This window comes from Fukomys damarensis, unplaced genomic scaffold (assembly GCF_012274545.1).
Source record: "Fukomys damarensis isolate Sample0158 unplaced genomic scaffold, DMR_v1.0_HiC HiC_scaffold_28, whole genome shotgun sequence".
Taxonomy (NCBI): Eukaryota; Metazoa; Chordata; class Mammalia; order Rodentia; family Bathyergidae; genus Fukomys; species Fukomys damarensis.
The window spans coordinates 21,689,710-21,702,759 of record NW_022900940.1 but is presented as its reverse complement, the minus strand read 5'-3'; the positions used below and the strand labels follow the sequence as shown (position 1 = coordinate 21,702,759).

The window sequence follows — 13,050 nt, the reverse complement described above, 5'->3', positions numbered from 1 at the left end:
TACACACACACACACACACACACACACACATATATATATTTCTAGAAAAAAATGACAGTGACTGCCACTCCATGAACCCCAGCAGAATGAATCCATCAGGCAAGGCAAGGAATTAAACAGGGAATAAAAAGGGAACCAATAACAGGAAAATAACATGACAGGGATAAGTCAATAACACATAACACTTTTAACCATCAGTGAAAATGTTCTCAATTCATTTAGTCCAAAGAAACAGACTGGTAGAATGTATCGGGAAGCAAGACCCAACAGTGTGCTGTATACAGGAAACACATTTAATTCAAACAGAAATGCATAGCCTGACAGTCAAAGGGTGGAAAACAATACTCCATATGATAGAAATCCAGAAAAAAAGTAGGCGTAGCTATGCTATTGGCAGACAAAATGGATTTTAAGCCAAGACTGATTAAAGGAGGGCTGGGGATTTAGCTCAGTGGTTGCGCCACCTGCCTTGCAAGTGCAAGGTCCAGAGTTTAATCCCCGGTACCAAAAATAAAAATAGAGACAAAGGAGGTTCACTATGTCCTTGGGAAGGGAATAATCCTGAAGAAGTGATAACAGTCATAAGTATATATGCACCAAATATTGGCACACACAACTACATAAACACTAATGGATATGAAAAGTCAGCTGCACATGGTACATTCTCCAAAACAGATCACATATTACCTCATAGAACATTTTGAAGTAAGTGCAAAGGAATTGAAATTATCCCATACATATTATCAGATTATAGTGCAATGAAAGTGGAAATCAATGGCAAAAGAAACATAAAAACTTCATAACACATGGAAATTAAATAACACCCTTCTGAACAATCAGTGGGTCACAGATGAAATTAAAGAAGAAATCAAATAGTTTCTATAATTAAACAATAATACCAGTAAAATATACCAGAATTCATGGGACACAGTGAAAGCAGTCTGAATCGAGATATAAAAACCTTATATGACTATCAAGAAGTGAAATTGAAGATGTAATCCTGCAAACAAAGAAAAGCCCAATCCCTGATAGATTCACTGCTGAATTCTACAAGAAATTTACAGAAGACTTAAAGCCACTACTTGTCAAGCTCTGTAATGAAATTGCAAGGGAAGCAAAACTAGGAAATTCACTCCTGGAGACAAGCATTACCCTGATACCAAAACCAGAGAAAGATCCAACCAAAAAGGAGAATTACAGGGCAGTCTCCTAAAGAATATAGATGCAGCCAGGAGTGGTGCCACATGCCTGTAATCCCAGAACTCGGGAGGTTGAGGCAGGAGGATCGCTGTGAGTTTGAGACTAGCCTGAAAAAAAAAGAAAACATAGATGCAACAATCCTCAATAAGATACTCAAAAACAGAATGCAGCAAATAATCAAGAAGATTATACACTGTGACCAGGTGGGGTTCATCCCAGAAATGCAGGGACAATTCAACATATGAAAATCAATAAATGTAATACACCATATTAATAGAGCCAAGGGCAAAAAACATGATCAACTCAATAGATGCATAAAAAAATTTGACAGAGTTCCACACTCATGATAAAAATCCTACAGAAAATTAGAATAGATGGTCTTTATCTCAGCCTGATAAAAGCTGTCTCAATCTAATAAAAACTATCAGTGACAAACCAATAGCCAACATCATACTAAATAGACAGAAACTGAATGCTTTCACTCTAAAATCAGGAACAAGAATGTCCACTATCACCACTCCTGTTCAGTGTAGTTCTGGAAACATTAGCCAGAGCGAGAGAAAGAAATAAAAGGAAGAAGGATAGGAAAGGAAGAAGTTAAATTATCATTATTTGAGGATGACATGATACTCTACAGAGAAGACCCCAAAAACTCCACCAGAAGAATTGTAGTTTTTTTGGTACCAGAAATGAACTCAGGACCTTGCACTTGCCAGGCAGGAGTGGTACCCCTGAGCTAAATCCCCAGCCCAAGACTTCTAAATTCAATAATCAGACTTAGTAATGTTGCTGGATACAAAGTCAGCACAAAAATCAATAGCAATTTTGAATACAAATAACAAAATCACTGAGAAAGAATTAGGAAAACAACACTTTTCAGTAATACAAAAAAAAAAAAAATGAGGGGCCGGACGTGGTGGCGCATGCCTGTAATCCCAGCACTCAGGAGGCTGAGGCAGGAGGATCGCTGTGAGTTCGAGATCAACCTGGGCTACATAGTGAGTTCCAGGTCAGTCTCAACTGAATAGTAAGACCGTCTCAAAAAAACAAAACAAAACAAAAAAAATCATACCACAGCAATATATGCACACCCTTGTTTATAGCAGCCCAATGTATAATAGTTAAATCTTGAAAATAGCTCAGATGCCCATTAACCAATGAATGGATAAGGAAGATGGCTTTTTTATACAATGGAGTACTACTCTGCCATAAAGGATAAGCTGGAGACATTTCTAGTTAAATGGATCCACCTTGAGACCATACTCTAAAGTGAAATAAATCAGACATACATGTTTAAATACTGCATTGTTTTCTCCTGTGTGAGAAACTGAAAGTTTATAAGGACAAAAATGTATTTTAAAAATTTGGGAAATGAAAACGGGAGGCCAGTGACTTAGCTCAGTAGCACCACACCTGCCTCTGAAGCCCGAGGTTACTGAGTTCGATCTCTGGTACAAAAAAAAAAAAAGAAAGAAAGAAAGAAAAAGTAAAGGGGAACAGGGAGAGAGGACAAGGAAAGAAATGGAAACAAAGCTTATGTAAATAAGGGCAGGAAGGATTGAAGGGGAGGGGAGTGGGAAAAAGATACATGTATAGGTATAAATTCCATGTCATATATGTTATCATTATATATATCTAAAATGTACCATAAAAACAAAGTTACACCAGGTGTGGTGGCTTATCCCTGTAATCCCAGGAGGCAGGAGGATTGCGGAGAGTTCGTAAGTTCGAGGCCAGCCTGAGCTTCATAATGAGTTCAGGGTTGGTCTGAACTACAGAATGAGACCCTGTCTCAGAACACCAAAAAACAAAGTTATGTTTTTTGTTTTTGTTTTTTTAAGTGAGGGGCCAGGGATTTAACTCAGCAATACCCCACCTGCCTCCTAAGTGCAAGGTCTTGAGTTTGATCCCTGGTACTGGAAAAAAAAAAAAAATAAGAGTGAAGAGAGGAGATACACTGTACATGTGTATAAAAATAGCCTTTACTGTTTTCAATTTAAAATATTTCTGTGGTTTGGGAATTTCAGTTTCTTAGAAGGAAGGACTGTGCCCATGTTAAACTTTAATGTGGATAGCTTTGTAGCGGTTATATATTGCTGGTAATTTAATTAATAGTTTCAGGTAAAAAGGAGCAGATCTATGTTTTAAGACAGGCATGAGCCAGACATGGTGGCACATGCCTGTAATCCCAGCACTCTGGAGGCTGAGGCAGGAGGATTGCCATGAATTCAAGGCCAGCCTGAACTACGTAGCAAGACCCTGATTCAGAAAACAAACAACAAAAACTGGCCTAATGGTGCACACCTAGAATTCCAGGGCTTTGAGAGGCCGTGGGAGGAAAATCACAATTTGAGCCCAAGCCTATGCAATTCAGAAACTTAGCAAGGACCTCTGGGAGAAAAAAAAAAGGAAAAAGAAACATTATGGGAAATGTTTAGAAAGTGAAACTGCTTCCATTTTCTTCTACCCTGTGTTTTTACTCTTAAGGTCCAAATCACCTTATAGGATGTTCTAAACAAGTGGTTCTAATAAATTCTTAGTCATTCTTGAATTGGCTATTTTCCTTAGAATTTCCTCATCTCATATTAACCAAGTATATATACTTTTATTTTCAGCTTCCTATACTTATTTCCTCCAATAAGAAGCATTTCCTTTATCACAAAAAAATTCACATTGATGAATCTTAACTTTCTTAAATTTAGAATAATTGTGAAAACTATTTCATTTTTCACATTATATCTCTTTCCTTTAATTTATTTGAAATTATTTGTATTTTGTAGACATCTGAGGAAGAAACTAAAGGTCTTCCAAGCAAAAAGGGAATTGTACAATCTATCGTTGGTCAAGGCTATCATCGTAAAATAGTTCTGGCATCACAGTCCATACAGAATACTGTATATAAGTAAGTATTTTGCAAAGAGAAAGTGTTCCACGTAAGGCACTTACATATAATAATATCCTTAAAATTTATCATGTCAAAGGAATAATTGCTTTGTTTCATTACAACTACAGTAAGCAGACCCTAGCATGGGTCCGTTGTGAGTGTTAGCTGATGTGGTGTCATTTAGTTTTACTATTCCGTGGGTGCTTGGAATTGACCTAAGAAACTGGTTGGTTCAGAGTCATTGTTCGGAATATCCAGAAGAGGGCGCCATGCTATCTCTTTTTACGTAGTCATCTTTTGGGAATCCATGGCGGATTAGTTCTGGGATGACTACCAGCCGAAAACTTCTCTTGTCTTGAGTTCTCCATCCAAGGGTCCAGCCAACCACCGATGGAAAATATTCAGAAGAAAAAAAAATATCCTTGGGTGGAGGATTTAGCTCGGTGGCACCCTGCCTGCCTGGCAAATGCGAGGTCCTAAATTCAATCCCCAATACCAAAAAAAACTGCATCATGCCGGCAATTTAGCTCAATGGTGCCACCACCTGCCTTGCAAGCACAAGGACCCAAGTTCGATCCCCATATCCAGAAAAATAAAAAATGAAAAATAACCTGCATCCTTATTATCCTTTTTTCTTATTATTGTAGACTGTATTATCCCCAGACAATACAGTATAACAACCATTTACATAGCATTCACATTGCGTTAGATATGACTTGTACTGTAGAGGTGATTGAAGTATGTGAGCAGGGCTGTGGACGTAGCTCAGTGACGCCATACCTGCCTGATGAGCATAAGGTTCTGAGTTCAGGCCCTGATACCGGAAAATAAAAAAATATATGGAAGGATGTATACAGGGTTATTTGCAAATACTATTCCTTTGAGGGGAAGGTTTGGGTTGTTTTTGTTTGATTATTTGGTTTTTTGAGACAAGGTCTCACTGTGTAGCCCACACTGGCCTCAAACTACAGCGATCCTCTTTCCTCAGCCTCCAGAATGCTGGGATGATAGCTGTGTGCCAACATGCCCGGCTGCTATACCATTTTATATAAACTTGAGCATCCACCAATTTTGATATGCGCAGGATGTCCTGAACCCATTTTCCCACATATAATGCATCACTTGCTTATCACTGATACTTTTCATTTTGTTGTTTTTCTCATAGTTCTTAGGAATGAAATGTGAAAACCTCTTCTCTTCCCTTTCTCCTTCTTATTTTACTGGTCCTGGCTTTATTACAGTTTTCTCTGCAAGTCTTCTGTGCGCTAATATTGATACTGCAGGGCCAGGGATGTAGCTCAGTGGTGCCATGCCTGCCTGGCAAGCACAAGATCCTGAGTTCAATCCCTGAACTCGGGGGACTGGTGGGTGGAGGGACTATTGACACTGCAGTTGTCACCCATTCTTGGTGTATGTAATGTATAGTCTTGTTTATTTTGGTACCGGGAATCGAACTTGGGTCCTTGTGCTTGTGAGGAAGACAGTGGAACCACTGAGCTAAATCCCCAGCCCCTATAATATATTTTTTTGCAATTAATTGTTGCTTTTAGATTCAAGATTGGGATTCTGTGTGTGTGTGTGTGGTACCAGGGATCCAACTTGGGACCTTGCACTTGCAAAGCACGCGATGGAACCACTGAGCTAAATCCCTGGCCCAAGATTGGGATTCTTTACCATTCTCTTCTAATTCCTTACTTTAAAGTTTCTGCTGGGGCTGTAGCCCAGGGCTGAAATACTTGCCTAACATGCCTGATGCCCTGGGTTAATAGCCAGCACTGAAGAAAAGAAAATTAAAAGTTTCTGCCTCTCAGGGCTAGCAGTATAATATGCTCAGCTAATATAATATTCTCTCTAGCACCACAAAAAAAAAACTAAAATTTCTATCACAGAACAGTTTCATTAACAGTTCATTGGTTTTATTCCTGATAATAGAAAAGTCTTATCTCTCCATCATCTCCATTTCTCTGTCTTCCTTTTGTTTGTCAAGCTAGTTAATTTGATTTTGTTCTTTTAAGTGATGGACAGTCTTCAGCCATTCCTGTAGCCAGCATGGAGTTTGCGGCCATTTGCCTCAGGAATGCCTTACTGCTGTTACCTGAAGAACAGCAAGATCCGAAGCAGGAAAATGGGTCTAAAAACAGCAGTCAGCTTGGAGGGAACACAGAGAGCAGTGAGAGCAGCGAGACGTGCAGGTATGATGAGCCCTGTCCCCTCCCTCTTCACAAAACCTCTGTCCTTTAGATGAACTCCTAAAATCTTCAGCTTGAATGCCCAAAATTCTGTTTTAAACTGTAACAAAAATTATATTTCCCGTATTTCTGGAAGAGAAAAGTAAGGTGACAGGTAAGGAGAGATCCTTGAGGGAGGAAATAGAAATAGCTTTCCATTGACTGGAGGGACATTTGCAAGAAATCCCACGATTATCAAAGATAGCATTATCAGGCTGGGAAATTAGCTCAGGGGCGCCATGCCTGCCTCATAAGTACAGGGTCCTGAGTTCAATCTTTGTACCAAAAAAGATAACATTATTGTTAATATTTATTAAAATACTCAAATCCTAGTTTTTTAGTTTTATGGTATAAAGCAAACATCATACCAAATAGTTTACCTAATAAACACCATTATATTGAGAGAGTTCTGCATTTTACACATGGTGCCTTTAATGTCTTCTAGCATTTTTTTTCTTGATTATAACTTTTTTAATGTTTATTATAGAAAATTCAGGAGGCAGGTGTGGTGATACAGTGCCTGTGCTCTCAACACTTAGGAGGCTGAGGAAGGCGGTGGGGGGGATAGTTTGAGTCCAGCCTGGGCTGCATAGGGGATTCCAGACCAGCCTAGACTAATGAACGAGCCCCTGTCTCAGGAAAACAAAAGAGCCACATATAGTGGCACAGGCCAGTAATCTCAGCTCTTCGGAGGCTGAAGCAGGAGGATCAGGAATTTTAGACCTCCTAGTGCGGGGTGTGGGGGTCAAAGCTGGGCATGATGGCTCACACTTGTAATCCCAGCACTCAGAAGGCTTAGGCAGGAGGATGCCACAATTTTGAGGCCAGCTTGGGCTATGTAGTGAGTTCAAGGCTGTCCTGAATTGCCCAGTGAGACCTTGTCTCAAAAAAGGAAAGAAAAGCGGTTCGGTGGCCTGCCTCGCAAGTGCAAGGACCAGAGTTCAATCCCTGGTACCAGAGAAAAAAAAAAAAAGGAAAGAAAAGAAATTTTTAAATTATATAGGGTTTGCCTCTGCCAGACAGTTAGGTGTTTATGTAGTTCATAAAAATCAATTTGAAGATTGAAAAAATATGAAAATATTGGAGTGATTTCCTTTGTAATAGGCATGTTTGCAGTTAGTTGTTTTTATTTTGGATGTTTTGATTAGTGTTGAGACAGGGTCTCCCTCGGTAGTCCAGGCTGGCCTAGAACTCAAAACAACCCTCCTGCCTCAGCTTCTACCCTAGCTTTTAATTTGATTTGGGTTTTTTTGGGGGGTGGGGTGGGGGGGTCTCTTTGTGGTGTTTGGGGGATTTGTTTGTTTTGTTGCAATAATAGAGATCAAATTTAGGTCACTCCCACTGAGCACTAGATTCCCAGCCCTGTTATTTTTGGGTACCAGGGATCGAACTCATGTCCTTGCACTTACAAGGCAGGCAGCGGAACCACTGAGCTAAATCCCTGGCTCCCTACCCATCCCTTTTATTGTGAGACAGGATCTTATTTGGTTTCCTAGGCTGGCCTTGAACTTGTGCTTCTGCCTCCGTCCCCTCAGTAGGTGGGATTTCAGGTGAGCTCTATTGGCCCTTTTTAAAAGCAGTGTTGTATGCTGGGGAAAAGAAACTAATACACCTGTAGTTTTACCATATTGGTTATACCAAATTTGTTCTCACTCATCCTTAACACTTGGGAATGGGGAAAGAAAAACAGATTTAACATTCATTGTTTTTTTCTTTTCCAAATAAGAATCTGTCTCTCTTTCAGCAGTAAAAGCCATGATGGAGATAAATTCATTCCAGCTCCACCTTCTTCTCCATTGAGAAAACAGGAATTAGAAAACTTGAAGTGAGTATGTAAACAAAAGGAACATTGCACCTATTGAAATGAGCATATTTTTATGTCCTTTGCTGGTGTTCCTAGAATTAGGCGATACCTCATTGTATGAAACAGAATGAGTGTTCCAAAAAGCTGAGCAGGTTTCATAAACAGAAAAGGGCTAAGGAAAGCAAAACGGGAAAACAAAAAGCACTGTAATCTCAGCATTCTGGGGGGCATGATGATCACAAATTCAAGCCCAGCATGGCCTCATCTCAAAATAAAAATGAGTGAGCAAGGTCCTGGGTTCATTCCCCACTACAGCTAATTAAATAAATAGCAGTCAAATTCCAACCATATAATTATAAATCCTTTGTCAGCCGGGTGTGGTGGTGCACACCTGTGATCCCAGCACTTGAGAGGCTGAAGCAAGAGGATTACTACAAGTTTAAGGCCAGCCTGGACTACATAGTGAATTCAAGGCCAGCCTGAACTAAATAGCAAAACTTTTTTTTTTTTTTTTGGTAGCGGGATTGAACTCGAGTCCTTGTGCTTGCAAGGCAGGCCACCGAACCACTGAGCTAAATCCCCAGCCCAAGACCTTTTTTTTTTTTTTTTTTTTTTTAATTTGTCCCAAAACTTTGTAGTTTAATGCCTGCTTGGCCATACATATTTTATATAAAATGCCATCATTTTGCCATTAAGTGAAATTTGCCAACCAAGAGCTACATTATTTTACTGCTCATCTGGCCTATCAGTATACTGAGGGCCTCGTTTGTCCAAGGAGTTATATATCAGCCAATGCATCAGAAGCCCAAAACCTCTGGGGTAAAGCATCAGATTGCTGAGCCCCAAATATTCCAGGAGCTTCAAATGAGCATTTAAAATACAGATTCCAAGTAAATTTTTTTCAATCTGCAGGTGTGTGAAATTGTTTAAATTTTTGTGTTTTATATGGTAAAAATCCAAATGTGATAGTATAAAGTAAACCTTGTCCTAGCTAGTCCTGTCTCCTTTCCACCCAGGTGCACTGACTTGGTGGTTTTTTGGTGGTGGTGTTTGTGGTACTGGGAATTGAACCCAGGGCTTTTGCACTACTCTACATCCTCAGCCATTTTTTATTTTGAGAGAGGGTCTTGCTAAGTTACCAGGTGGGCTCAGACTTTTGATCCTCCTGCCTCAGTCTCCCAGAGTGCTAGGATTACAGAGGTGTGCCATCATGTGTAGCTCCAAATGTCTTTCCAATGACATTTCTCATTAATAACCTGATATATGGGTATACAGTGATTTTTTTTTTTACATCAGCAAGTATGTAGTGTCCCTTTTTTTTTTTTTTTTTTTTTTTTGGTACCAGGGATCGAACTTGGGCCCTTGTGCTTGTGAGACAGACAGCCAGTGGAACCACTGAGCCAAGTCCGTGGCCCTAACAGTATATCTTTAGAGATTTTTCTGTTTCAGCGTAGCTCTATTTCATTCTTTCTCTTAGCTTTAAAGAATTTCATTATATGGAATGATTTATTTAACATTCTTTTATGCTTAGTGGTTTATAGTGTTTTCAGCCTTTACTATTATAAATAATGCTGTGGTTAATATCATTGTATGCATTTAAGCTAAACCCTTAATGAAGAAAATACATCCGGCTGTCAAGTTACAACTGGCCTGACACACAAATGACTTGGTTACAACCGGAATTTTAGTTTTAACCTAAGACCAAAGTCTTGAGTTCCAACTCAACCACTGGCCACTGATGCTTCCAGATGGTCTCAGATAAAAATTTAACCCTTAATTAACATTAACCCTTAATATTCTGGAAGGAACATTACAACATACTTTCCTTTGTGGGGTTGAGAAATCCTGGGCCAGTGTCACTCTAAGGACACCGAGATCTGCCTGGAAACAGGAGAGAGACTTTAAAGGCTGTGTAGAGAAGCCTGAGCCTTCAGTTGACCAACTTGAACTACAACCAGCCCTTGAGAACAGATATGGTCCACTGTAATGAAAAACACAATTTTTCAAATTTGCCTTAATTTTTACAAGTTTATTTGAATGAGTACTAATCTTATTATTACTTTATGCATACAGTTTAAGAAGTAAGTTATCTCATAGTAGTTGAACATCTGCAGAGTTCTGTAATTGAACTTTTCTTTCTGAAAATCACATTGAAGAAAAGGACATGGAGTGGGGGCAGTACTCAAAGAGCCCTGGTAAGAGTCCTAGTAAGAGATTTCCAAAGAAAATAAAATTAGTTCTCTCATTTTAAAGGTGGAATGGGACAAAAATGTCTGTGGGAATAATTCCACATCATAAAATGAGGCAAAGATGGTATATATTAACCTTTTGCTTTTTAAAGGAGCAGATGAGAGAAAAGAAATAGAACAAGATGGAAGGGGCCTTCAGGTAGATGTATAAAAAGGACTACTATGTGGCTGGGGATTTAGCTCAGGGGTTCTGCTGCCTGCCTCGCAAGCACAAGAACCCGAGTTCAATCCCTGGTACCCCCGCCCCCAAAAGGACTACTCTATGCAAGACAGTAGCAGTGGTAATGGAGACAAATGGCAAAGGGAAAGAGCCATAAAAGATTTGAGATACGAAACCTCACAATGCACTGCCAGGCATGGTGGCACATACCTATAATCCCAACACCTGAGAGGCTGACAGAGAAGGATCTCTGCAAGTTCAAGGGCAGCCTAAACTACACCACGAGACCCTGTCTCAAAAAAATAAAAAAGTTAATAGTGCAGTTTGATATGTTAAAGGGGAGTCTGTGACTGGAGCTAGCTGTCCCTTATTTAGGTAAGGAGCTTGAGCATATTGGTTTTTAGTAAGATTATGGAATTCTTAGAGATTTCTTCTGTTTCTGACCTGAATTCTTTTATGTGATTGAAAATATGATTAGTGTAAAGTTTAGTTTTTATACTATTTTATTGACTCTTTGTGCTCTGTAATTCCCTAGACACCAATATAAAGCCCAATTTCGAATTTCTGTTTGTTTTTTTCTTTGGTTTTTTGAGACAGGGTCTCACTATATAGTTGGGACTGACCTGGAACTCACTATGTAGCCCAGGCTGGTCTTGAACTCACTGCGATCCTCCTACCTCAGCCTCCCAAGTGCTGGGATTACAGGCATGTGCCACCGTGCCCGGCTCCATTTTCCAATTTCTAACATAACTGATATGCAGTAAATTATCCTGACTATTCTGATGGTCACTTCTTGTGATACAGGTTCATAGTCTCTTGAGTACTAATAGTTTTATGAATTGTATAGAAATGAAGATGAATTAAAAAATTCATTCTACCCAAGATAGATGTATGTTTTCCAAAGATAGATGACAGTTGATGCAATGTGAGAATCTCTGTTAAAATCAAGGTAACTTTTAGAGCTGGGGATTTAGTTCAGTAGCACAGCACCTGCCTCGCAAACACAAGGTCCTGCAAGCACTAGGTCCGGAGTTTGATCCCTGGTACAAAAAAAAAAATCCTCACATTTGAAACAAAAATTTGTCCCCAGATTTGGAAAATGTCTCAAATCAACTACATGTTTTAATTGTAAGGTCCAAATGAATTTAAGAGATACTAATATCACACAAACCAGAGATATAGCCCAGTGGTACAGGATTTTCTTGGCATTCTGAAGGCCCTGGGCTCGATTCCCAGCCCGGTAGAAAGTAAATAAATAAAACCATGGGTCAGGAATAGGACAGCTGGCTGAAGATAGACAGATAGACAGACAGACACTAGAATATTGCCTTGGTTCCTGAAGTACTCAAAGCTATACTAAGCCACTCATTTCATTTCATTCAGTTGGGAAAATTACCCACATCCATACTCTGAAACCTAGATTTAGATAAATGCTATAACTTTAAAACTGTATGGTTTCTTTCCCCTTTTTTTGGTACCAGGGATCGAATTCAGACCCTTGTGCATGCAAGGCAGGCGGCGGAACCACTGAGCCAAATCCCCGGCCCTATAACTTTAAAACTTTAAGGTGATTCTATTGCTAGTTACCCCCCCAAATTAAAAATTGTCCAAACAACAGTTTCATAGCAACTTTCCATGATAGCCCACTTTGTGTTTCCCAGACATGGTTTATACTTTTATCTTTACTTTTACCCTCTTTTTCTCTTTACTTGGCCCAAGCTTGCTCTGCAAAGCCATTTTCTCCCAAACTCTTCACTTTTATTTTCTCAAATTAACTATGTCATTACTTTAAAAAAAAGTTTCGTACCATCCTTGTTCATGGGTGGACAAAACTAGCTATAATATATACATCCATCATTAGGAGAGTGGATAACTAAGTTGTAATGTACCTGTATATTCCAACTGGAATGCTCAGAATGAAAAAAAAAATTACTGGCCAGGCATGGTGGTGCATGCCTGTAATTCCAGCACCCGGTCACATGGTAGCTCTGTGTAACTGAGGAATTGCTAGACTTTCTAGAAAAGCTATACCATTTCAGAGTCCTACCCAGCAGAGCTTGACTTATTCCAGTTTCCCCCGCCAGCACTTTGTAATTGGGGGGGCGGGGGAGGCAGGAAGGCACCAAGAACCACGGGAAAGTAGGGGCTCTTTATTGTTGGTGGGGCGGGTCCACTTCCTCTTCACCATCCCAGTCTCAGGCTTCCTACTGCGCAGGATGGCGCTGGCTGGGCGGTGGCGCCCTGCGCAGGACCGGCAGTCCTGGTACTTGCAGATGACGTGGCGGACGCTGCGGAGGGCTGCGCGTGCGCTTTCTGGGTGCACCAAGAACCACGGGAAAGTAGGGGCTCTTTATTGTTGGTGGGGCGGGTCCACTTCCTCTTCACCATCCCAGTCTCAGGCTTCCTACTGCGCAGGATGGCGCTGGCTGGGCGGTGGCGCCCTGCGCAGGACCGGCAGTCCTGGTACTTGCAGATGACGTGGCGGACGCTGCGGAGGGCTGCGCGTGCGCTTTCTGGGTGTCGGC

General features: G+C 40.3%; 1 protein-coding gene across 5 annotated transcripts in view; it reads left to right on the top strand.

The window, feature by feature from the left end:
• Positions 1-13,050, top strand: part of Cnot10 (CCR4-NOT transcription complex subunit 10) — a 71,255-nt gene that overhangs the window by 41,360 nt on the left and 16,845 nt on the right. For 2 of the 5 annotated variants that reach the window (XM_033756984.1, XM_033756983.1), the window contains exons 11-14: positions 3,981-4,102; positions 6,100-6,276; positions 7,809-7,862; positions 8,060-8,137. In XM_033756984.1, the coding sequence (XP_033612875.1) occupies positions 3,981-4,102; positions 6,100-6,276; positions 7,809-7,862; positions 8,060-8,137 (431 nt within the window). Of the gene's footprint in view, positions 1-3,980; positions 4,103-6,099; positions 6,277-7,808; positions 7,863-8,056; positions 8,138-13,050 lie in introns of all 5 variants that reach the window. The other 3 variants (XM_010629643.3, XM_010629646.3, XM_010629644.3) reach the window with 2 other exon arrangements.